This window comes from Ochotona curzoniae, unplaced genomic scaffold, assembly GCF_017591425.1.
Source record: "Ochotona curzoniae isolate NIBS_2020 unplaced genomic scaffold, NIBS_Ocur_1.0 contig_1302, whole genome shotgun sequence".
Lineage (NCBI taxonomy): Eukaryota > Metazoa > Chordata > Mammalia > Lagomorpha > Ochotonidae > Ochotona > Ochotona curzoniae.
In genome coordinates, this window is record NW_024465035.1 from 8,208,100 (window position 1) to 8,233,730 (window position 25,631).

At 43.8% G+C, this 25,631-nt stretch overlaps 1 protein-coding gene across 5 annotated transcripts in view; it reads left to right on the forward strand.

Annotated features, from left to right (window-relative positions):
* The window catches only part of KAT2B (lysine acetyltransferase 2B), an 83,090-nt gene extending 58,086 nt beyond the window's left edge, over positions 1 to 25,004 (forward strand). For 3 of the 5 annotated variants that reach the window (XM_040963518.1, XM_040963527.1, XM_040963542.1), the window contains 10 exons: positions 3,452 to 3,588; positions 4,641 to 4,849; positions 6,315 to 6,441; positions 10,024 to 10,134; positions 11,862 to 12,005; positions 15,625 to 15,739; positions 17,827 to 17,863; positions 18,077 to 18,140; positions 18,242 to 18,326; positions 22,660 to 25,004. In XM_040963518.1, the coding sequence (XP_040819452.1) occupies positions 3,452 to 3,588; positions 4,641 to 4,849; positions 6,315 to 6,441; positions 10,024 to 10,134; positions 11,862 to 12,005; positions 15,625 to 15,739; positions 17,827 to 17,863; positions 18,077 to 18,140; positions 18,242 to 18,326; positions 22,660 to 22,853 (1,223 nt within the window). In that variant the 3' untranslated portion in view covers positions 22,854 to 25,004. Of the gene's footprint in view, positions 1 to 3,451; positions 3,589 to 4,640; positions 4,850 to 6,314; positions 6,442 to 10,023; positions 10,135 to 11,861; positions 12,006 to 12,380; positions 12,546 to 15,624; positions 15,740 to 17,826; positions 17,864 to 18,076; positions 18,141 to 18,241; positions 18,327 to 22,659 lie in introns of those variants that run through there. The other 2 variants (XM_040963535.1, XR_005881930.1) reach the window with 2 other exon arrangements.
* The last annotated feature ends 627 nt before the right edge of the window (positions 25,005 to 25,631 follow it).

The following is a 25,631-nucleotide window of genomic DNA, read 5'->3' on the forward strand; positions in this document are numbered from 1 at the left end:
TCATCTGATAACGGACACCTTGGTTGAGTGCAAATTTTGACAGTTGTGGCAAGTGTGGCTTTAGGTGTGGTGGTGCAGGTCTGATGAGGTCTGCTCGTGTCTGTTTAGGTACGTAGCCGGCAGTGGGGCTGCTGCAGCCTGTGGCAAGTCTATTTCTAAGTGCTAAGAACTCTCCACACTGTTTTCCACATGGCTGCACCAACAGTGTGGAGGTGATTTCATTTCTCTACATCCTGCCCTGCATTTGTTCCTCTCTCGGTGTTGGGTTTTAGTCATTCTGACGTGGTGAGGTGCTATGTCACTGTGGTTTTCATTTGCCTTTTCCTGATAGCACATTTTCATATATTTGTTGGACATGTAAATAAATATATATATATATATATATTTGAAACCTGTCTGTTGAGAACTGTGTTGTTGAGCTTTTTAGTTGCTGCTGTATTCGAAATATTGATTCCTTGATGGATAGTTGACTTGCAAATATTTTTTTCCCATTTTATTGGATGTCTTTTCGGTGTTTGCTGATACGGCTTCTGAGCTTGACGTGGTCCCATTTGTTCAGTTTTGCCTTGATCGCGGGTGCCTTAGGGGTGTTGTCCAGTAAGTCGTGCCCCACACCAGAGTCCTGCCTGGAGTGTTGTCTCTGCACTTCCTGCCAGCAGCTTCATACTCTCGGACTTCAGTGTGGATCTCTGGTCTATCCTGAGTGGGTTTTTGTGTGTGGTGAGAGGCGTGCATGGAGCTTCGTTCCTCTACATCTGTGTATCCAGTTTTACCAACACTGTTCGTTGCAGAGATTATCCTGGCTGCATCGTTACGGCCTGAGCACTTTTTGTCAAAGGTCAGTCTGCTGTGTGTATGAGGATTCATTTCTGGGCTGTCTGTTTTGTTCCACTGATCTGTGGATCCGCCTTTACGCCAGTACCAAGGAGCTGTAGATACTCCTGCTGTGTGCAAGGCATTGAGGCAGTCAGGTGTTGCGACGCCTCGAGCTCGGCTTTGCTCCTTGGGCTCTTCTGTGATCCTGTAATCTTGGGATTTTTTTTTTTTTTTTTTTTTAGTTCCGTGGGGAATATCATTATTATTTTGGTAGGGATTGCATTGAATTTTTGGGTTGCTTTAGGTTAGCATAGACATTTGATGATATTAATTCTCCCAAGCCATTAACAAGGAATAGCTTGCATTTTTGTATGTCCTTGGTGATTTCTTGTATCGGTGTTTACTGATTGGGTAATTTTCATTGTGGAGATCTTTCATTTCTTTGGTTAAATTCATTCCTAGTGTTCGTGGGTTTTTGTGATTATGAATTTGATTTCTTACTTGACTTCTCTCCAGCGAGTTCGTCATTAGCATGATGAAAAAGCTGTTGGTTCATGTACGTTTATTTTGTGACCTACGACTTTTACTGAACTGGCATATCAATTCTAAGAGCTGTCTGGTGTGCTGTTTAGGTTTTTCCATGGACAACAGCCTGTCATCCACAAACATCAACAGTTTGAATTCCTGTTTGCTAATTTTGTTGCTTTTGACTTCTTTTTCATCTCTTAATTGCTCTTGCTAAAACTTTCAGTTCTAAATTGAATAATAGTAGAGAGAGTAGACGTGTTTCTTATGCCAGAACTGTGAGGAAATGCTTTCCGTTTTTCCCCATGCAGTATAATGTGGACTCTTGGTTTGTTCCTATGAGCACCTTTTGAAAGCAGTGTTGGAGGAGGAGAGAAGTCGGTGGCTTGCATCATCAGGCCTGTTTAATTTTAAGATTTATTAGGCAAATGTCTGGAAATATTCTCATTGACTTCTAAAAGCTACAAGAGGTGACATAAAAATTAATATTCAACAAAAACCATTTAGTAATATGTAATACTTATGAAAATATCTTCTGTAGAAAAGATACTTTATGTTGCCGTGTTCCTTTTTGACAAAAGATTCAATTTTTAATGGAAGCATTCTCGATTGGAACACCCCTTAAGAGTACATTAGTTTTAAACATTCCAGAAAATTTTTTTTTAACAATTTATAACTGAAAGGGGGAGTGACATTAACACACGTAGAGTGAGAGAGGGAGGGACGGAGGGAGTAAAACGGGAGGGAAGAAGGAAGGGAGAGGAGAGAGAGAGAGAGAGAATACCGTTCCTATGCTAGCTTACCTCCCAGTGCCTACAGCAACTGGACTGGGCTGGGCTGGGCTGGGCTGGAGCGGAGCCAGGAGCCAGGAATTCAGCCCAGGACTTCCATGAGAGTGTCAGAAACTCGAACAGCTGAGCCATCCTTGTTGCCTACAGGGTTTGTGTTGGCAGGAAGCTGGTGGGCACCAGAGCCATGGCACTCCAGAGATGGGCTGTGGGCGTCTTACTCAGATCACTTTGGGACGGCCGTTTGGTCCAGCAGTTAAGTCGCTGTTTGAGATGCTCACATCCCAGAGCAAAAGGTCTTGTTTTGAGTGTCTGCTCTGCTTCCAACCCAGCTGTCTGAGAGTGTGCGGCCTGGGAGGCAGTAGCTGATAACTCAGGCTACATGGGTCTGTCACCCGTGTCGGAAGCCAACACTGGGTTCCAGGTTACTGGAATGGCCTCGCTCAGCCCTGGCTAGTGTGGGCCTAGGAGGGGAGCTAGTGTGGGCCTAGGAGGGGAGATAGTGTGGGCCTAGGAGGTGAGCTGGTATGGGCCTAGGAGGTGAGCTGGGGTGGGCCTAGGAGGTGAGCCGGTAGCTGGGAAGGATTCCTTTCTGTTTTTCCTCTTTCCTTTCAAATGAAGGGTGGAAATATATAGAACTTTTAAAAAACAAATATTCATGTAAATGAATTCATGGTTTTAAATAAGGTGGTCATTTAAAGTGAAAATTAAATTCTCCGTTTTATTTATTAAATATAAAGCACTTCACTAGTATATTTTAATTACTGAAAAATTCATGCACAAGTAGACCAAAAAAAATCAGTAAGGAAGGAGAAAACACATCATTAAGTACACAGAAGCCAACAAGCTTAAGCTAATGGAGGTATAGAAAGCTTGATCCTCAACATTGCAAAATGCACAATTCTTTTCCAGAAGACAATGCACTACATATTTGCAAAGCTGATTTCGTTATAGACATAGAGCAAGTCTCAAACTGCGGGCACCGGGAGTCGTGGATAACATTCTCGGACTGCGGAGCTGCTGTGTTAGAGGATTACGGCCAACAGCAAGGAGAATCGCTCATTGCATTTGTCAGCAAAAGCCCGTGTTTCAGTAATTCATGTATCCTACTAAAATCATTACAGAAAATTGAAAAAATACAAAGTTGCTGTGACTTCCTCGCTCTGCACCCCCCCTTCCGTGCAGACCCCTCTCCTTGGTAAAGGGAGAGTTAAACTCTGCATTTGCCAGTGCAATTAGAAAAACTGTGGTTTTCATTAGCATGTACTACACATCCGTGTTTAAAATCACCTGTTTTCTCCCTTTTGTTTCGCTCACTCTAGGAGAAAAGAGGAAAATGAATGATTCTCATGTCTTGGAGGAGGCCAAGAAACCTCGAGTCATGGGCGATATTCCAATGGAATTAATCCATGAGGTGATGTCCACCATTACGGACCCCGCAGCGATGCTCGGACCAGAGGTGAGCAGTCGCAGGGCAGACCCGGGTGGCCAGCTGGTGGGTCTCCTTGACCCTCCTGCCATTGAGGTGTTGAATGGGTGTGGTCCAGATGGGGAGGGCAGAAACATCTGAAGAAGGAGAAATTTCCAGGACAGTGTGACAGTGTAGTAGCTTGGGCTGCTGCCGGCTGCGTCGGTATCCCTTATGAGTAACTGTTGTAATATTGGCTGCTTCTCTTCTGATCCCTGCTGGTGCATTTGGGACTGTGGCAGAGGATGGCCCGGTCTTTTAGGTGCTTGCACCCGCATGGAGGTCTGAAGGAAGCACCTGGCTCCTGGCTTTGGCTGGTCCAGCTCTGGCCGTGCCACCACTTGGGAAGTGAATCAGTGGATAGAAGATCCTTCTCTCCTTCTCACTTACTCTCTGTTAACTCTGGAGTACAAATAAATGAACTTTAAAAAAAAGATTTATTTATTTCCATTGGAAAGTCAGATATACAGAGAGGAGGAGAGACAGAAGGATATTCTGTCCAATGATTCACTCCCCAAGTGGCTGCAACAGCTGGACCTGCGCTGATCCGAAGCCAGGAGCCTGGCGCTTCTTCTGGGTCTCCCACACGGGTGCAGGGTCCCAAGGCTTTGGGCCATCCTCTATTGCTTTCCCAGGCCACAAGCAGGGAGCTGGATGGGAAGCGGGGCTGCCAGGATTAGAACCGGTGCCCATACGGGATCCCGGCACATTCAAGATGAGGACTTTAGCTACTAGGCTATCGCCCTGGGCCCTTTGGTATGTTTTCTGACCCTTGTTTTTGCACCAGATTTGATCCATGTACACACACATACAGTGGTCTAGTTTCTCAAAATGCTTTGCCTATCTCTTCTGTCTTCATAGATTGTGTGTGTGTGTGTGTGTGTACACCCATGTGAGTACATGTAAGGGTGTATGCATAGGACCCAGAAAATCCCCAAATAGATATTTGATTACAACGAGGAGGGTTGATGCACTCTGTTTCACGCTGGTTTAGGACAATTGGTCCTGATCATTTTTTGTTTTCCCTGTCTTGTGCGTTGCAGACCAATTTCCTGTCAGCCCATTCAGCCCGGGACGAGGCAGCCAGGCTTGAGGAGCGCAGGGGCGTCATTGAATTTCACGTGGTTGGCAATTCCCTGAACCAGAAACCCAACAAGAGGATCCTGATGTGGCTGGTCGGCCTGCAGAACGTCTTCTCCCACCAGCTTCCGCGCATGCCCAAGGAGTACATCACGCGCCTGGTGTTCGACCCGTAAGTGCCGCCTTGCTCTTCCTGCTTCTCTGTTCCTTTCCCGTGGCCGACACGCGGCTCAGACGCTGCAGGCCGACTCCGCTCGCAGGCTGCGCTCATCCGGAGTGACACGGATCACAGCTGAGTCATCTCCAAAGTTGTAATGATTTCCCCACAAGTTATTCGTTTTTCTTTTTTAATATTTTTTTTTTTTTTTGAAAGGCAGAGAGGCAGAGCAATGGGGAAAAAGAAAAAGAGACAGAATCTTCCATCACTGGTTGAGTCCCCAGGTGGCCATGAATGTTGGTTCATTTTGTAGAACTCCGCCCAGGTGTGGCCATCTTCTGTTTCTCAGTCATTCCGGCGGCCAGTGGAGCAGCCAGGGCTCTCAGGAGCAATCCCGTCCGAGAGGCCAGTGTCACAGCCAGTGGGTTAAGGCACTGTGCTGCAATACCAGTCCCTGCACATTTCTTGTTCATGAAGCTGTGTGTGTGTGTGTATTCGAAAGGTTTATTTATTTTTCTTTTTATTTGCAAGAGTTACAGAGAGAGAATGAGAGACAGATATCTCTTCCGTGTGCTGGTTTTCTCCCAGGATAGTTGTAGCAGACGGAGCTGAGTCAGTGTGAAGCTGGAAGCCAGGAGCTTCTCCTTGGTCTCCCATTGGGTGCTCTGCTGTCACAGGCCGTAGCACAGGGAGCTGCATGGAGGTGGAGCAGCGAGTGTGTGAGCCAGCATCCACATGGCATGTTGGCACTGTAGGCATAGGTTTGGCCTGATGTGCCACCATGCTGATCCCTGCAGATTTGTGTTTGAAGGTGTTGGGCAACTATGCTGTGCTTCATTTATTAAACAGAATTATACATCTTCTCAGATGTCCCCTTTTTTTGAATAGTCAGAAGACTATGAGGTTTCCTTGTTGCCCACAGGAATAGCAACTGGGAACATTATTGACAGGTAACTGAGATTAACTTTGAAAAGCTGTGTTTTTTTTTTTTTTTTTTTAACTTTCAGAAACTCAAATCTCCAAATTTCTCTGTTTTAAGAAAATACTGCAGCAGCACATTTGGACTCTGCCTAACAGTTCCGAGTGATGCTGACAGCGTTGCAAGTACACAGGGTCTGGCACACTGCACGTGTACATTTCATAGTGTCTTCTGTATCGTTTCTGTGATATTTCTGGCTAAGACTGTACTTGTTGGGGACATGTGTTATGTTTGACCATTACTTCATTCCCACCTCCGACTCGCAGGCCTGGGGGCCTTTGCCTGGGGCACAGCGGTCCCAGCTCTCCTGCAGGAATACCCTGCCTTCTGTGTGTGAGCTTCAGGCCGTGCCTAGGTGATGGGAGCTCTGATAGCCTTGTGCGGGTGAGCTGTAGCTAAGGAAGCCAGGGGAAAGTGTGGTTTAGCCAGATAGTGCCTTTCTTGCTTGGTTCTTTTATACAGTGAAGATAGTAGAACGTTAACGTCCTCTGGTTGTTTCAGGAAACACAAAACCCTCGCTTTAATTAAAGATGGCCGCGTCATCGGCGGCATCTGCTTCCGCATGTTCCCGTCGCAGGGATTCACGGAGATTGTGTTCTGTGCCGTGACCTCCAATGAGCAAGTCAAGGTAAGGGTGAGCCAGGTCTTCCAGGGACAGCGAATGGGCGCCTCCTTGCTGAAGCTGCAGAGCTTGGGAAGATCTCTCTGGGCCTTGTCCAGAAAAGGCTCTTTCACTCCCAGTGTGTGTGTGTGTGTGTGTGTGTGTGTGTGTCTCCACATATCAGCAAGTAAAGTTGTCCCATAGTTGTGTTGATACGTGCAGCAAGGTACAGGGACACTTCTTCACCCAAGTCAGTTCACGCACAGCTGGTCGCACTGAGTCATCAGAACGGGCCTGTTGCTGTGCATTCGGCTAATGCTGTGTCAGCTCACACTTCCAAGACATTTAGTGGGACTTTGTCCCTTGCCCTTAAAAGGGAATTGTGAAAAAGTTGCGTAAGTTACTGACTAATTTTTAGAAATATTTGTGGAGATTTTGGCATGTGTTAGAATTTTTCAAAATTTCTTTTTCTCTCTTTGTGTGTGTGTGTGTGTGTGTTTGTTACAATTTACCTTCCAAGTAGTTTCTGGAGTGAGCCCCTTCCTTCTGGGAGCTGTAGCTGTGATTTGAATTTTTTTTTCCCTTACGATTATTTGAAAGGTTGAGTCTGGCTCTCTCTCGCACACACACACACACACACACACACACACACACGTCTTTCATCTATGGGCTTTCTCTCCACATGGCCTCAACAGCTGGGCCTTTGGGAGGCGGAAGCCAGGGAGGGACGTGAATGTCCACCTTTGTCGCTCACGTGGGTGAAAGAGGCCCAAACCATCGTTAACTGCCTTCCCGGACCACAGCACAGTCAGCTGGGACGTGAGTCCCCACGCTCATGTCGCGGCAGGGCTTGATGTGCTGTACCCCAACATCGCCGGCGGTTTGTTGGTGCCGGAGTAGGTAGTGCACTCTGGCCTCAGTAGTCTGGGTTCCCGATTGGCTCCAAGAATTGTCATCTGGACGTTGCCCTGTTTCACTCTTCCTAGGCTCATAAAGAGCTTCAGAAAGTATATCCTTAGAGTATCATTTATTGAGTATTTTTGCAGCCCTAACAAATATGCACCTGAATCTTGGATGCATGGTAGGAAGGGAGGCAGAATTAGGTAATTACTGAAAACTTTTCTTGGAAAGCATAAGGCGGAATTGTACAGTAGAAATAGAATAAGCCTGTATGCTGGAGCCATGTATGTGCTTTTGAACTTTTCTAGTAGCTACATTTTTTAAAAACAGGCACGTGGAAAGAAATGAATTTAATTTTTAAGTGTTTTATTTTATCCGATAGTATATCCCAAGTATTGGAATTGCCCCAGGGAGTCAGTATCATGAAGGATCCATGAAGACTCCTCACAGTTTTTGCTCAGTGCTAAGCCTGTCGAATCAAGTGAAGGCTTCAGAGCCGTGGTACCTTTGGGTTTGGCTCTGCCACACCTGAGCTGCTCCGGTGGCTCTGGGGACCGGAGTCACTCGGATGGGAGCAGGGTGGTCTTTAGGGACACCAGGGACACATCGTCTCCGAAGAAGCAATGCCACTTACATAAGCCAAAAATAAGTCACTGGATGGAATTAGCCTGTCCTGAGGGTGACGGCCGATGCCTCTGTGTTGCCTGCTGTCACTGCTGGCGTTCTTGGAGTCTCGGCGCCAGGTACCGCTGCAGGGGCAGGGGCGAGCGGGGATTTTTTCCTCCAAAGCGTAAGTGGAGCTTTTTGTCTTCGATGTCTAGCTTGAAGTACCAAAAGGCACCTGCCACTCAGCGGCCTTCTATTTTTCTTTCTGACTGAGGAGTGAAGACCCACACTGGCTGTGCGTGGGTGTGCTGTGTGTGTGTGTGTGTGTGCTGCCCTTTCTTGCGGAATTCTGACTGTATGTCTTTAGATGGTGCTGTTGCTGTATTTATCATTTTTTTTCCCTCCCTAATCAAAATGAAAGTGTCCCAATATAGAGTGTTTAGGACCCTAATTAAAGGAAAAAAAAATCAAACTTACCTAAGGGAAAATTTCGTTTGACTTTTCAAGAAGTGGCGGTTTGGGAAATAAGTCATCGCTTTGTAATTTCATGGAAAAAAATGACATGGTTTTCTGTTTTCCCGATCGCGACACCAGGCTATTTGTTCGGAAAGGTTGAATGAGGTTGGCTTGGACGCGTCTAGGGACACTGCAGGAAACCAAAGTTATTTACTGTGAATTGCAAACTTTGTCTTATTACTTCCCAGAAGGGTAATTATTTTTTTCCCTCTAGCTGTGTAATTTTCTAGAGACTTGAAGGAAGGTAGCCAAACATCACAAAGTCAATAGAACTCAAAAGAACTAGAAAAAATAATAACTTCTTGTGACTTAAAATTTCTGTTTGATAGAGTGAAGATTAAAGTCGTTCAAGACTGAATAGAATGGATGGGTTTGATAAAATTCATTTTTGTGAGTCCTTGGAAAGATTCAGTGAAAGTGATATGCAAAGGGAAGCGCAAAGACTTTGGAAACCCTGGAGTATGAGACGTCTCCAAAAAAAATTTCTTGAAAATGCATTTTATGAAAAAGTTACACATGAATTTCAAAATAGTTTAAATGAAAATAAGAATGTTTTAAAGACTTTTTAAAAGATTTAGCTTATTTCTGAACAAAATGTTAGCTGCTAATTCACTCCTGAATGCCTGCATGGGTAGGATGGGCTGGGCTTCAGCCAGGAGCCGGGAAGGCAATGCAGGCCGCCCTGGTGCGTCCAGGACCTCAGCTGCTTGGTCCATCACCACTGACTCGCAGCCGGAGCCCTCGCTGGCAGGAAGTTGGAGTCGGGAGCTGGAAGCAGACGTCTTAACCAATAGACGAAACGCTCGTTCCTTAAACCTTAGTCTTTTATTCCAGTTTCCACAACCTTTTAATGTACTCATATATATTTTGTAAAGATTTTTTTTATTATTTTTTTTAATTTAATAAAAAATTTATCTGGTTTTTTTATTTTTTAAAAAGACCTATTCATTTTTATTGGAAAGGCAGATGTTAGAGGCTTTAATGCTTTATTTGCTATATTAAAAGGCTTGACTAAATACTGCTTTAGAATTTGTACCCAGTCATTTTGAGTGTCAAGCTTTTTCTTTTAAACAAACTTACGTTTTCATTAAGGTTCCTATATTTATTTGAAAAACAGAGTTACAGAAAGGAGAGGGAGAGATGATTTTAAGCCAAGAGCCAGGAGCTTCTTTTGGGTTTTCCCACAAGGGTACAGAGGCCCAAGAACTTGAACCATCCTCTGCTGCTTTCCCAGGTCACAAGCAGCGAGTTGAATCAAAAGTGGAACAGCTAAGACAAAAACTTGTGCCCGTGTTAGATGCCAGCACCACAGTTGGAAGCTTAGCCTACTGTGCGATAGTGCTGGCTCCAATATTTAAATAAAAGCTGAAGTCACAGAATAGATTTGGGAAAGAATCCTTCAAGTGGCAGTAAAAAAAAAAAAACAACTTAAAAAACAGTGATGCACGAACAAGTGATACATGATAAACTGTAATACATCATAAAGTGTGATCATAAACTGCTAAATTTGCCAGCATTCCTGACGACTTTGTAGTAATCCTTTCCTCCAGAAGTAATGTATTGTTTCATATACTAACTTCCACACAGGGCTATGGAACTCATCTGATGAACCACTTGAAAGAGTATCACATAAAACATGACGTCTTGAACTTCCTCACGTACGCGGATGAATACGCCATTGGGTACTTCAAGAAGCAGGTGGGTCTTTGCTTATTTGCCATGCGCTGCCGTAGCCTTCGCGCAAGCAAATGCTTCCTCCCAGTGTTGTTTATTTTCAAGAAGGATCTATTTATTTGGTAAATCTTATGCCAGAAATACGCTTGAGATTGGATTAAAGCGTGTAACAGGCCCGTCATAGGAAGTAACTGTTGAGCGGCTGCCATCTACAAGTGAAGTGGAAGTTGGCTTCTTGACGTTTGAAAATTTTGGAATATGTATCACATGAAACACAGAAAAGTTGCTTGGAGTTGTGTCACCCAGAACATTTTATTGTTAACCTTTTGATAGATCGATTTCTAATACTTTCTCTCATGTGGCTCAGGTTGGGTGTGTCACGTGGCTGCAAGCTCTTTTTCACTGAGTATTGTTATCATTATTTCACATATTTTTAGAGTATCTTACAATTTCATATAGAGAGCAATTTATTGAACCAATAGCATATTTTTGAATGTGTGTTTCTAGTGTTTAAGTGTACTTGTGCACCTGTGTGTGAGTGTGGGTGACCCTCACTGGTGGTGATTTGTTCCATGATAATGTACATGGCATATGGTAACGTGTTCCGTATCCTGTCGTACTCTGCTGTTTCAGATTCAACTGTGTTAATGAGTATATTGTAAGATGTTAATGTCGCCGAAACAGCCACAATGTTGTGACAGCTTTTGCCTGCAGGGAAGAGCTTTCCCTTCCTTAACGTCAAGGTTCCGATTGCAATGTTTTTGACAGTCTTTTCTTTCAGTGTGTAGATAAATGTCAGTTACTGATTGTTTAGAATTGAAGAAAGTTCCAGGGACCAGGCAGTGGTTGAGCTGCCCCTCGCAGGGCTGGCACTGGGTGCTGAGCACTGGCTCCGGGCTCGCCCCTCCGCCTCCAGTCGGGCTTCCTGCCGAGGCCCCCAGGGAGGCTCCAGCAGGTGGACGGCTCGGGTGTCTGAGTCCCTGCCGCGTGGGAGAGGTCAGGCTCCCGGCTTCAGGTCATTTCAGACATTTGGGGAGTCAATCAGTAAATGGGAGATCTTTCTCTCAATCTCTTAGCAACCCCCTACTAATTTTGGGGTGGCAAATTTTCATTCTCCTTATTTGTTATGTAATTATGTAAAATTAAACCCAATCTTTTTCTTTAAAGATTTGTTTTACTTTTGTTGGAAAGGCAGATTTACAGACAGAAGGAGAAACAGAGAGAAAGATCTTCCATCTGCTGGTTCACTCCCCAAGTGGCTGCAATGGCCAGAGCTGAGCTCATCCACACCCAGGAGCGGGGAGCTTCTTCCAGGTCTCCTGCATGAGAGCAGGGGCCCGAGGCTTTGGCCGTCCTCCACTGCATTCCCAGGCCACAAGCAGGGAGCTGGATGGGATGTGGAGCAGTCATCAGGACATGAACTGGCGTCCATGTGGGATTCTAGCACATGCAAGACGAAGATTTAGCTACCAGGCTATGTTGCCAGGCCCTAGAGACAATCTTGATACTGGATTCAATTTTAAACTTAAAAGAATTATTTTTGTTTGATTATTTCTTATGTTGTCTTGCTTGCTGTTTGCAAAGTTTGTTTACTGATGTTTTTAACTTCATGCATGAAGGTCATCTTGGCAGATTCGTGGAGAGGAGGCTTTGAAAAAAGCATGTTTTGATGGCTCTGCCTGGCGCACGGTCATCGGGAGGGGTTTGATGCATGCTTGTCCACGTGAATGGATTTGTTACTGTATTTACAGGGTTTCTCCAAAGAAATTAAAATACCTAAAGCCAAATATGTTGGCTACATCAAGGATTATGAAGGAGCCACTTTAATGGGGTGCGAGCTGAATCCTCAGATCCCGTATACAGAATTTTCTGTCATCATTAAAAAGCAGAAAGAGGTAAGAGGTGGCGTGGCCTTTGTCACACGCTTGTCCTGGCAGTAACTGGCCGTGTGCTCCGGGTGCTGCGCGCGGCTGATGGCATGCCGTAGTGGCCGTTTGCTTTGCTTGCCTTCCGTTTCTTCCTTAAGGACTTGCTGAACCTGTCTCCTCCCTAAGCCGCCAGTCCCGAGATGCTTGGTCCTTTGTAAAGTCACGCCACACGTGAAGCGCAGTGACAGTATTCTCACTGTGCCCCTGCCCGGCGAGAGCCCTCACCGCCGTCTCCGCCCTGACCTCCGAAGGCCATCACTGACGTGCCAGCCTTCTCGCCTGATTTCCTCACCTGCTACCCATCCCTCTCGCTCAACACACATGTAAATCATGCCATTCCAGCTGCTGCCACCGCCGTCATTTGAGCTTCCTGAGCGCCGATTTGATCCACCTATTTGAATTTCACTTCATCATTCCTCATAGACATTTATCTCCGTGTGCATTCGTCCTGAAAGCTCCCACGTCTAGGCACTCAATGGTTTATCATCTGATACGACGTGACTCTGTGTATGGAAAGACAAGCAGTTGGAGGACCTGGTGCAGTAGCCTAGTGGCTAAAGTCCTACCCTTGAACGTGCTGGGATCTCATATGTAAGCTAGTTCTAATCCCAGTGGCCTCACTTCTCATGCAGCTCCCTGCATGTGGCCTGGGAAAGAAGTCAGGGACAGCACAGCACTTTGGGACTGAGCATACCTGTGTGGGAGACCGGGAGGAGGCTCCTGGCTCCTGGCTTCAGATTGGCTCAGCTCCAGTCATTGCGGCCACTAGGGTAGTGAGTGAATCAAGGGACGGAAGTTCTTCATCTCTGTCTCTCCTCTTCTCTGTGTATCAGACTTTCCAATAAAAATTTAAAAAAACAAATGTTATAAAAGTCGAGCAGCAGAAGGTCAGGGTGACAAATTTGACTGTATAATCATTTTACATTTTTCTAAGGCAGAAAAAAACCTCCTAAAAAGAGCGTAATTGGAGGGTTCGTGTTGGCTCTGTATTAAATGAAGGGCCTTTGTGACTGAAGCCCGGGGTCACTCCTTCCTCGCACAAACCGGGAGTCTGCAGCTGGGTCATTCTGCAGAAATCCTGCTTGCTCCGCGCTTTTCCCAAGGGAGATGTTTCTCCTGAAGCCATCTTTGTTTCCTGGTTAAGCACCACAGTCCCGGGCTTAGCCACTTGTCAGATGTTACCGTCTAGCCGGAAAACTCCTCACGCTGTCTGGTGCGTAGAAGTTACTCATTAAGCCTTTTTTCTTTTAAAGTGGTTCCGACTTGTCCTCATGCTTCCATGGAAGTGAGCGAAAAGCTTTTTTTTTTTCTTTTTTAAATTAGGAAATAAAAAAACAAGCTTTGTTGCTTCTTGGTCAAAGACGTCAGCCTAGGAGAGAATCGCACATGGAGTTAATAAAGTGCAGGCGCCTGTGTGTGCTTCTGTCTTTCTGAGGAGCTGGCGTTGCCCGTTGTTCTACTTGGCGCTGGATTCTCCTAGGGTCTGGATTCACCAGCGCTTTGTTCCGCGTTGGACGCTGCTGGCCAGCTGAAGCCCTCGCTGGGTGTCGCCTGCCCCTTGCCCATGCCTCCTCCCCGCGCCACCAGTTCAGCCCACGGCGTTAGCTGAAGCAGCGCACGCGATGTGTCGGCCCTCCCGAGGGGAAAGCAGCGCGCAGAGCTGTTTTAGATGGCTAACAAAGCAGTGAGCTTTGCACAAGACTGGGCTGCCTCCCCGCCTTTTTTCCCTCTTCTTCTCAGATTTCTTCTCCCCCTGCCACCCTCCGTCTTCGCCTCCAGCCTTTTCTGAATGGATTATGGCAGTTTGGATCTGTTAACCTAGTCCTTCGAAAAGAAATATGAAATCATCAGAATGGTATATTTGGATTCATTTACAGCCCGAGTATCCTTTATTAAAATGTTTGCGACTCGCAGTGTTTCAGATTTCGAAGATTTTTTTTCTCTTGGATTCAGTGTTGTTAGCATTTGAAACTCAATGAGCAGCCCTAATTCAAAGACTGAAATGTCCCGAACGATCCAGAATGACCAGCGTGCCGTGGAGTCTGTTTCCTTAAGGGGAGAAGCACGTGGATTCTCAGCATCCGTTGTATGCACCTGTACACGTAGAGGCGCATAAACACGCAGATCCACCTGCTGGTGGCCTTGTTAATTTCCCTACTTTCCATCATTCCCATACTTGGGATCCTCCCTGTTCCTGCGCCCATACAAATCTACTTCCACTTCCCGACTATTGGACTTTTCTCATGTTTATTCTATTCCCAGGCTGTCCAGTACAAAACAAATTCCCCCAAGAAGCCACTCTCGGTGAACGAGGACCCTATGCATCCCCTTTTCTTAGAGTCAGCGCTCATGACGTGATGTTTAACTCTGTGTCGCTGCTGTCCAAGTGTACCTGTGTCCTTGCCATTTCTGCTACTGACAGCCGTGACTGACCTGCCCTGGTACACTAGCGGGGCGGGCAGGGGCTGAATGTATTCTGTGATATTTCTATTCTGTGAAAGATAAAATATTCTTTTTCATACTAGACTCTGTTACATTCATATTTTTGATAGAATGGGTTGAAATATATTATTAAAAGCAGTCTCACCAATTTTGCTTTAACTTTTATTTTAAATATGGCTAACTGAAAATTTTTAATTATATGAACGACTCACCTTGTGTTTCTATGGAAGAAGCCCGATGCAGATTTCATAGGAATACCTGTGCTAGTTCCCTCACTTTATGAAGTTCTGTTTCGCTGTTAGAGTTGCTTATTCTTGCTGCAGTTTCCATTTGACATGTGCTTGAAATGGATTCAGAGGAAGCATTTTTTATTTTTCTTTATGAGTTCAATTAATGGCTTCTGATTTGTTTTTTCTTTCCCCAAATCTGGTTATGAGATGGATGATTTTAGAATGGGGGTTTTTGAAGTTCTTCAGTCAGGAGAAGCGCAGGGGACTGAACTCTCGTAGTTACCGCAGTACATTGGGGATTATTTTATGAAACAAATCAAGATGACTGTATGCAAATTAGCCCTCCCCCCCCCCCGGCCCCTCCCAGGTCGCGGTGGAGCTGTGGCTAACACTTACAGCTGATTCTTGACCTGGACTGAATCGGTTGAAGGGTTTGACCAATGGAAAGGTTCTCGCAGACGGTCGCAGGCTGGGGTGCCTCGTGAGCCCCTTCAGCCTAAAGGAGACACAGGATTGGAAGGGGCTCCGTCGCGTGGCTGGGGAGCAGTGCTAGCCTGCTTTCTTGTAATTCTTGCAGAGGCTCCTGAGGACAACAGGACAAAAAAGTACCTGGCTGTTAGGCTAAGGAAGGCGCGTGGGCCCTAGGCCAGCGTGTGCTCTCCGCAGCGTCCTTCCTGGCCGGGCGGCAGCGAGAGGCCGTGAGGGCCGATGGTGTGGGTGGCGCTGCGCGGGCCTCATGTAGCAGGATTTGTTCGTCTCGGTCTCTCAAGTAGCATTCACTCACTCATCTCTCCAATTTTGTGCCATTAAAGTTTTTTTGGAATTTTGTTGGACAGGGTTTATGCGGATTGGCTGACATGGGCTGTGTGCACAGACTTCTTCCGCTAAACCTGTTTTCTTCTTGTGTTTTGCAGATAATCAAAAAGCTGATAGAAAGAAAGCAGGCCCAGATTCGCAAAGTTTACCCTGGACTTTCATGTTTTAAAGATGGAGTTGGACAGATTCCTGTGGAGAGCGTTCCTGGAATTAGTATGTATTGACCTTCTTTTACATGCGAACCAATTTCCAGGCTGCCGGAATTGGCAAAGTCCTTTTTTCCCCCTCTGTCTGATATTTTTTGTTATTTCTAGTCTTTTAAGAAAGTTGAAAATGCTTTTCTCTCTGTCTTGTTCTCTGCCACTCGGTTCAGACAAACCAAGGGGAGCTTCCCTGTCTCCCCGTTGGGGTTGTTAGCAGCCACTCCGCCACCGGCTGCCATTTCCATAGCGCAGTCCTGGGCACGAGGCTTTTACAAGTGGGGGAAAAAAAAAAACTTTTACAGAATGACTATCATTTAATATCAAACTTGCATGGTGACTATCCGGTAATAGAATTACACGCCACCCAGTTGTGACCTTGAAGCATTTCAGTTTGCACGATGTCCAATTGTCGTCCTAACTGTAGCCTACACACATTTTTGCTTGGCTAAATAAGTTCTCCTAATCTGAGAAAGACTATTTGCAAGATGTGATCAAATAATCATTTCTTCTTCCTTTTTAAGTACACTCTAAACTTTTTATTTCTAAGATTTATTTTATTTTTTATTGGAAAGTCAGATATACAGAGAGAAGAGACAGAGAGGAAGATCTCCCGTCCGATGGTTCACTCCCCAAATGACTGCAACGGCCAGTGCTGCGCTGATCCGAAATCAGGAGCCTGGATCCTTTTCCGGGTCTCCCACACTGGTGCAGGGTCCCAAGGCTTTGGGCTGTGCTTGACTGCTTTCCCAGACCACAAGCAGGGAGCTGGATGAGAAGTGAGGCTGCCAGGATTAGAACCTGGCGCCCGAATGGGTTCTGGAGCACGCAAGGCGAGGACTTTAGCTGTTAGGCTACCACACTGGGCCCAGAATAATAATTTATTTCCAAGTTCCCCATGTTAGTTATTTTTTTGAGAGATTCTTTTCTATAAGTCAAAGATTTGTTGTATTTGAATAAGCTGTACAAAATAACTATAGATCAAGTGTTGTTAAAGATCACTCAGCGATATTATTTAGTTCAAATTCATGTTTTTCTAGTATACTAAAGATTTAATTAAGCAAGATCAAGGTAAAATTCTCCAGAAAAATACATTGTTTGGGCAAGGTATATGACTTCATTTTATTTAGTGTGTATGAGAGCTTACATTTGTTGGCATTATTAATGGTAATAGACATATCCATAATGGCTGCCTGTGTTGAATATGCTCCCATTTTCTCACATGTGTCAGTTATTTCTGAAGACATAGATAGCATCTCCTAATGTCCATCGTTTTATTTTTTAAAAATTTATTTATTTAGTTAAAAGGCAGGGTTGCACAGGGAGAAGGAGATAATGAGAGAATGACAGGGAGCTTTGATCCCCGGCCTGCTCCCCACATGGCTGCAGCGGCTGGAGCTGAGCCAGTCCGAGAGCAGAAGGCACGAACTTCCTCCAGATCTCCCGCGTGGGTGCAGAGGCCCCGAAGCTTGCGCGGTTCTCTGCTGCCTTCTGAGGCCATAAGCAGGGAGCTGGCTCAGAAGTGGAAGAGCTGGGACACACTGGCACCCGTCTGGCTGCTATAGTTGGCACTTTAACTCGCCACACCCCCACACCAGCCCCATCAGCTGACCTGTAGGGTTTGTAGATGAACCAGATTGAGAGGCAAGAAGTTAAATTGCTTACTTAGAGTAAGTGAACCTGCCAGGGGAGAGCAGCAATCAGCCAGGCCCTTGGACTCTGAGGCGAGCTCTGTAACTGCTCGGCTAGGCCATTTCACGGCGGAGCTGGTTCTGCCCTCTCACGTGGTGGTAGCAAATAAATGAAAATCATACATACATAAATAACTGATGTATAGTTTAACATAAACTTGCGGACAGGACTGGATTGTGCTTTTATGTTTTTCTCTGGGAGGTTGCAGTTCCTGCTTTGCAGAACACTGACACATAAGGGCAACACTGACTGTAATATGTTGATTTCTTAGCTATAGAAGGACTTGTTTTTCCCCAGAAATTTATTGAGGCATGGCTGTAACTTAGTGTGCTTTTGGCATGTATTAACTATGTTGTGCTCTTGCTTATAAGCAGTTCTCACTCAGTGTTTAATTTTGTTGATGTACAGGAGAGACGGGCTGGAAGCCGAGTGGAAAGGAGAAAAGGTGAGTAGAGCTTGGGTGTGATTGTGGTTCGAATCCCCTCCCTGGAATTTAGAGAAGGGGCAAGCCTGTTGTCATCACTTACCTAACATTTACTCGTTTGCACTTTTCTAAAAGAATGAACGTTTCCCACACTAGGCTTGTGTGAGCATCCCCTGCGCAGTAACCAGGTGGCAAACACAGAACTAATCGTTCCTTTTGTTTACTCTTTTCAAGTAAGGAGCCCAAAGACCCCGACCAGCTTTACAGCACGCTGAAGAGCATCCTTCAGCAGGTGAAGGTGGGTGCTCTGTTCATCTCATGGAGATGTTTTGAAATGATTTTCCATATTGAATTAAATATGCATATGAGATGCCTTACTTTTTTTTTTTTTAACCCAAGAATCATCAAAGCGCTTGGCCATTCATGGAACCTGTGAAGAGGACAGAAGCTCCGGGATATTATGATGTTATAAGGTTTCCCATGGGTAAGGCCATTCGTATTTCCTAACTATAAATTTAAGGCTCTCTGGAGACTATTATGGGAGGGGGATAAGGAGTTACTGACATTTGCTTATATTCCTTGGTCGTAGGGTAGGGAGTGTGTGCTTGGTGGGGGACTCGGGGACCAAAAGGGCCAGTGGTGGCAGAGAAGAATGGGGTCACAGTGGCTTCCTGCACCCACACAGACGCTCTGCAGCCATGCTGTAGAGTCCACTCTCATCAGGACCAGCAGGGGCAGGATGTCCAGGTGGGAAGCCCCAATAGTGTGAGATCGCAGGTGCATGTTTACACAGTCTTGCTTGTATTCTGTGTGTTGCAAATGGGGAAAAAAAGTCAGGCTGTCTTCTTGATATGTTCTGAGTTCATTTATCATAAATGGTTATTTCTTTTAAAACTTTTTTATAGTAATATGAGATGCTACATTAAGCCGCTTGACGACTGTCGTTTTAGAGGGAGAAATTCTATTTTAGACAAATGTTGATTTGCCATGTTCTTAATTAATTCTGTCACTAGAATCCAGTCCTTACATCACAAACCAAATAAGATGCTTTCACAAAGTAGAATTATGGGGCCAGTGTTGTGGCATGCTGGTTAAGCTGCTGTCTGCAATGCCAGCGTCCCCTATGGTTCAGGTTCGGATCCTGCTCAACTCGCTGCTAATGCTACTGGGAAAGTAGTCGATGATGGCCAACGTCCTTGGGCCCCATCACCTACACGGGAGACCCAGAAAAAGCTCCTGGTTCCTGACTTTGGATCAGCCCAGCCCTGGCCACTGCAGCCATTTGGGGGAGTGAATCAATGGATGGAAGAGTTGTATCTCTCTCTGTAATTCTGCCTTGCAAATAAAGAAATAACATTTTTTTAAATATAAAATTATATGATTTGCCACTGTGCAAAACCATGCTAAATGGAACTATTTATTAAATCAACAAGAACACTCCAAGTAAGCCAACTTGGCAATGTGCAGATGACAGAAAACTGGCTGAAATGTTTCCTTTTTGGTTAGTTGCACCCTTTCATTGAGAGGATTCCTCTTCTGTCCTTTCTCAACTTGTAATCCGCTGTAGGTGTTAAATGTGAAAAAAAGGAGGACGAATGAACCTGGTTAGCTCCTTACAACTGACAGTTATCTGTGGGCCTTCCCTATGGCATCCATTTTCACAAGAATGCTGTGTATACTTGGTTACTTCAGCAAGCTCATAGAAAATACAATTAAAAGTTGTTTACATTGGTGCAAAATTTGAAATCACAAAGTAGTGTTTTATAATATGCACTCTAATGAACATCCTGAAGACCCACATGGGTCTTTAATGTGGGCTAAATCTGTTTGCCTTCTATCCCTCTTCTGTCTGCTTGCTGCTCATGATCCAGCTCAAGAATCACAGGGGTGGTTGACCGACAGAAAGGGAATTTGGGAACCAATTAATCCACAATGTGGAAAAAATGTTAAAGCCCTCCACGTATCCATCTTTTAATTAGCGGGTTTTTGCATTCTGCTTTTCAAGTATTTAGCTCTTGGGAAACCATCATGGAAAGTTGAATGAATCTGGGAAAGTAATTCCCCTTCAGTCTTTGTCCATTTGCACGACCATCAGATCCAGTTTGTCAGTGACTGATCACTCTTTTCCTCAAGTGTCTTGATTGGTTTGACCCGAGAAGCACGTGACTTCTCTCATTGGATACCACTGGTCTGCATAGCTTGTGAAAAGACAGTTGACTTGAACCGCTACCCTATCGTGCTGGACCCGAATGCAGATATTTCAACGGCTAGGTTGGTTGAAGTGATCTGGTCCTAGTCACTTTTTTACCCATGCAGAATGGTCACTTCAAATAATCTAAGGTTAGTGTAATAATGATGCTGTGCCTAGCTTTAGAATACAAAGGAAACATTATGGTCTGGCGTGGTGCCTAGTGGCTAAAGTCCTTGCTTTGCATGTGCTGGGATCCCATATAGGTGCCAGTTCTAATCCCAGCAGCCCTGCTTCCCATTCAGCTCTCTGTTTGTGGCCTGGGAGAGCAGTCGAGGACAGCCCAAAGCCTTGGGACCCTGCACCCGCGTGGGAGACCTGGAGGAGCTTCCAGGCTCCTGGCTTTGGATTGGCACAGCAATGGCTGTTGCGGTCATTTGGGGAGTGAACCAGCAGATGGAAGATCTTTCTCTCTGTCTTTCCTCCTTTCTATATATCTGGCTTTGCAATAAAAGTAAATATATTAAGAAAAAAGGAATATAAAGGAAATATTAAAAAGTATTCAAAATATATTATAATTTAAAAATATATATATTATAATTATTCAGGCAAATTCAGCCACTTCTGTAATCCTTTTGCTTAGTTTCCGTTCCATTGTACTTTCTCCCCATCTCCTCTTCTTAGCCTTTCTCTTCCAAGAAGTGTTTGAAAAGCATTTATACCAACTCCTTTGTGTCAACCTGCATTCTTTTCTCCCGTACTTTTCTTCTCTCTCCTTCTCTTATTTTGTTTGCCAGTCTCTTCCTTCTAAAACATTCACAAATAAATCAGCCAGCGTACCCGAAGTGGTAGGCATTTAGAGAGAAGGAATGTTCTCACAGAGGCACAGTCTCAGGGTTTCTTCTTCCTCAGAGAACATTTTGATCTGCTTGGTCATACTTGCACAGAGACGTGGACTGGGGGATTTGCCGAGTCTTAGGGATGCTAACACTTTGAGTATTTTTCTCGCCTTGCATCTTGTCCTATAGTCAAAGAAAAACTTGGAAGCTGAACTTAGTAATATGTTAAGACACACACAGTCTAAGCACAATAGGGCTTAGTTAAGAAATGGGCAGAAGCAGGTATTTTCTGGTTTATTTTTTTTCTTTTGTGTTTTTTGTTGGGTTTGGGATTTTGATGCATATGAATTTCTTAGGGTATTGTTCGTAAATTTAGTTACTAAAGGAAATTCCTAGTGGATTTGATTTAAAATATAATAATATAGTGAAAATTAGGGATACTGATAAAATGTATTAATACAGTGGACAGTTGGGAGACTAGTGGTAAGAAGTATTTTTTTTTTAGCTGTTTTGCTTTATTTCTCCATGCCTAGTTGGTACAATGATAATTCTTTTTTTTTTTTTTTTAAAGATTTATTTTTATTATTTTTTCATTGGAAAGGCGGATATACAGAGAGGAGAGACAGAGAGGAAGATCTTCCGTCCAATGATTCACTCCCCAAGTGAGCGCAACGGGCCAATACTATGCCAGTCCGAAGCCAGGAGCCTCTTCAGGGTCTCCCACGCGGGTGCAGGGTCCCAAAGCTTTGGGCCGTCCTCGACTGCTTTCCCAGGCCACAGGCAGGGAGCTGGAAGGGAAGCAGGGTTGCCGGGATTAGAACCGGTGCCCATATGGGATCCCGGGCGTGCAAGGCGAGGACCTTTAACCACTTGCGCCACCGCGCCGGGCCCACAATGATAATTCTTAATAATTGAATGAAACTTTAGGATATCCAGAAACCCATAAAGATAGATGATAGCATCTTCTAATCTGTTTGAAATTTGAAAATTTCATCCAGAAAATGCAGATTGAAGAAATCTCAGTGTAATCTGATTTAGCTGAAGTAACGTTTTCGCTTGAAAAGCAATGCAACTTAAGACAAGTAGACATATTTTGAAACACACAAAGCTTACTCGCTATAGAGAATAGATTATTAAGTAAAGTTTTTTATTCTTATTTCACTGATAGTACATGAAAATATTCATTGGAAATATTTTATGTGAGGTTGCTGGTACATTTGCAGATGTCTTTATGATTTTTTCCTACTTTAGCTCTGTCTGTACTACAGCAAAATAGTGGATTTAGTGGAATGAACTCAGTGATTGTTTTAAATAATTAAATGACCAAGTGCAAGTGTCCCACCTGCTCTGCTCCATGAGCTCGAGCCCTCTGTGCAGTTCTGAATGAATAGCTAAGAGCAGTCAGTGCATCATACTTATCTTTGCTAATCTACTTAGCTTCCTTGTGCTGAATAGAGGATTGGACTAGATGACTAATAATGGTCCCTTTAATGCTTTAATGTCATAATGGCTGTGATTTTACCAAGAGAGTGGGGAGATGGGGGTCGGTTGCGCAGGGGAGAAAGCAAGAAAGAACTAAAGAAAGAAAGAAAGAAAGGGGGAAAAAAACCTAACAGAAGAATAAACCTTAAGGGTTTGTTAACTGTTTTTCTTTATCGTAAAGATTTCTCTAAAAAGGCGTTGGAATGATAAAAATGTAATCTGACCAACATCGATTTCCTCCCAGTAACTCTTGCATCGGTTAGTATGTAACAGTTAAAGATTTCTCATGCCTTTGTTTTCCTGTGCAGATCTGAAAACCATGAGTGAACGCCTTAAGAATAGGTACTACGTGTCTAAGAAATTATTCATGGCGGACTTGCAGCGAGTCTTCACCAACTGCAAAGAGTACAACCCCCCTGAGAGCGAATACTACAAATGTGCCAATATCCTGGAGAAGTTCTTCTTCAGTAAAATTAAGGAAGCTGGGTTAATAGACAAGTGATCTTTCCTCCTCTGCTTCTTAGAAATCAAGCAGTGTGCCTAGTGCGAGGGCATTTCGTTTTACAAAAAATTGGGCAAAATGTATCGAAAAGACTTGTAAATGTGATAATTAGCACTTTTGAAAAACAAACAAAAAAACCTCCTTTTAGCTGTTCAGATATATATTTAAATTGACATAGAACATTTTTATTTTATGGAATAGATTTTAATCTATTTACTACTATTAATGTAAATTTTCTATGGCATGTTCACTAGACAACTATTACCAGGTAAATGGTCAGGGGTTTCCTCAAACATGTGTGTGAGGAACTTGCACATTGTAGGAGGACTGGGGGAGTCTAGGAGATTTTCAGACCATGAATGTTTCCATTTTTTTCTAATGGAATGTGAGAGTCTATTTTTATTTTATTGTGAAGGACTTTAAAGGAAGGGATACATAACTTTAAAAAAAAACCTGTAAAAGGTGAAATGCATTTGAAGTCTCACTGTAGACTTAATATATTTTAAAAACACTCATTTAAATGAGGTGCTCTGAGCAGTTCTGAAAAATGCAGCTCCACAGAAGCAACTAATTGCTTGTATTCCTGAAGAAGAAATTCTAAATAATGCAAAATTTTTGTAAGCGTCTGGACTTTTGATAATTCTGTCTACCTACTGCAAGCTTGTGAATTCATAACCACTATTTTAATAATTATTTTCTCTACACAGATGTTTAATATTAGTATTTGACTGTTCTTATGCAGGCCATAAGTTCCATAAGATAATTTCCCAGGCCACCAAGGCATAAATTTGAAAACACTTGAGATTTATTCCACATATTTTAATAGGGAAAGATGTAATGTTTACACATGTTAATATGATGAATCCTTTTCTAATAAATAAGGATTTATTTCTTTAATGTGCACAAGTCCATCGCTAAAATATCTATGAATTTTCATTTTCATCTCCCGATCTTTATCATCAGAGGTGAATTAAATTTCAACCAAGGTTTCCTTACAAAATTGTAATATGTACATTGCTAAATAGATCTAATGTCACATGACTAAAATCAATTTACAACCTGTTATTAACTTGTCTTCGATTTCCTAATGACACTACAAAGAAAGTGGGAATTCTGCCATTCCAAATCTGGGAAAACCAACTATTACCCAACCATAGACATGCCGGCCATCTTGATGGTCTCGACACTAATTTTTATGATGCAAATTTATAAACTGATTTTTTTTAAAGGACAGAGTTTTAAAAATGCATTTGTCTCGATGTTTTCTATCGGCATAAAGAAATAAAAATGACAAATAATCATCATTTAAAATAATCACCATTAACAGTCTATGTTAAGGGGAAAAAAAACCCTCTACAAATGGCTGTGAAGTTGGAAGTGTTGTTTTTGATACAAACAAAATATACAGAATGCTCACATGGAAAAATGCCTCACTTTTTATAAGTATAAGCAACTATCTTCAGCCGTGTCTAGATTCTATGAAGAATGATGACACAGTTTGGATTAAGTTATTGTGGACTGGTTTTTAACCGTACTTGGTTCCGGATCTGCCGAAGCACCTGTCCAGCTTGGGATCCTGTGAAAGTTGGTTATTTTCTCAGTAGACATTCTTAAAGAATATTGTCTTTAAAATGAGATTGTCTCTTCTATATCGAAAGCATTTTTATGTTTTCTAATTTAAAAATTAATATTTTCTTATAGATATTGTGCAATAAAGCTGAAGTAGAATGTGGTTTTGCAAATGCTTTAACAGCTGATAAAATTTTACATTTGTAAAATTAATATATTGTACTGGTACAAAATAGTTTTAAATTATATTTTAAAAAGTTCCCAATCTGGTGGTGTTTTTTTTCTAGCCGACGGAGGGGAACAGGGCAAAGATGTGATTTGGGTGATGCCTAATGGCTGTATAACTTTAATCCTTGGCGCTTCAGCAGTATTTTATTGAAGGTATTTAGAACAGCTGTGTTTGTGAGGAGTATTGTAGAAATCCATCTCTAGCCATTGTGGCCGTTTGGGGAATGTGCCAGGAGATGCATTCTCTCTCTTACTCGCTTTTCTATGTTTCAGTGATGATATGGTAAAGCCAGGTGGCACTGGCTTATTAATACTTATTAGTTATTATTAATAAACCACTCAGTTGGCAGGAACTCAAGTACTTGAGCCATCACTGCTGTGTTTCAGGTGTGTACTCACAGGACGTTGTAGTTCCAGATTAAGTACTCCCATACAGGAGGATGTGCCCATTTAGAAGGATGTCTGGGTTTTTTTTTTTTTTTTTTCCTTTTTTTGAGGGCCCAGAAAGGTTAACTGCAAAGGGGTGGCTCAGTCTTTCCTGGCAGCAGCCTTCCTCATGGTGGTCAGGGGGCCGCTTAGCTCCTCCTGGTTTCTCTTGGCCTGGATGTGGGTGCCACTCTCTTCTTGATGAACTTGAGGACCAGCTTGTCTTTGAAGGCCTTGAGCAGCTCACTGGCGCGGTGCTAGGAGGGGGCAAAGTCACACACCTCCCAGATCATGCCCAGCAGGAACTTGGTGTGCTTGGTCAGGTGCCTGTGATGTAATGGTGGCTGTGCCCTGGTTTGCTCACTTTCTTGGTCACCTGAGGTCCTTGTTGGGGCCCATGGCCATGGGGTAGTGCAGAGCCATGGCTGCACATTTCCAACCACTGCTGATGTGTAACAGGTGTCTTCATCGCAAGTCTGAAACCCTATCCCAGCTTGGTGAATTTTAATATCTAATAACACCAAGAGATTAGCAATGTGTGGGGACCCTGTAATG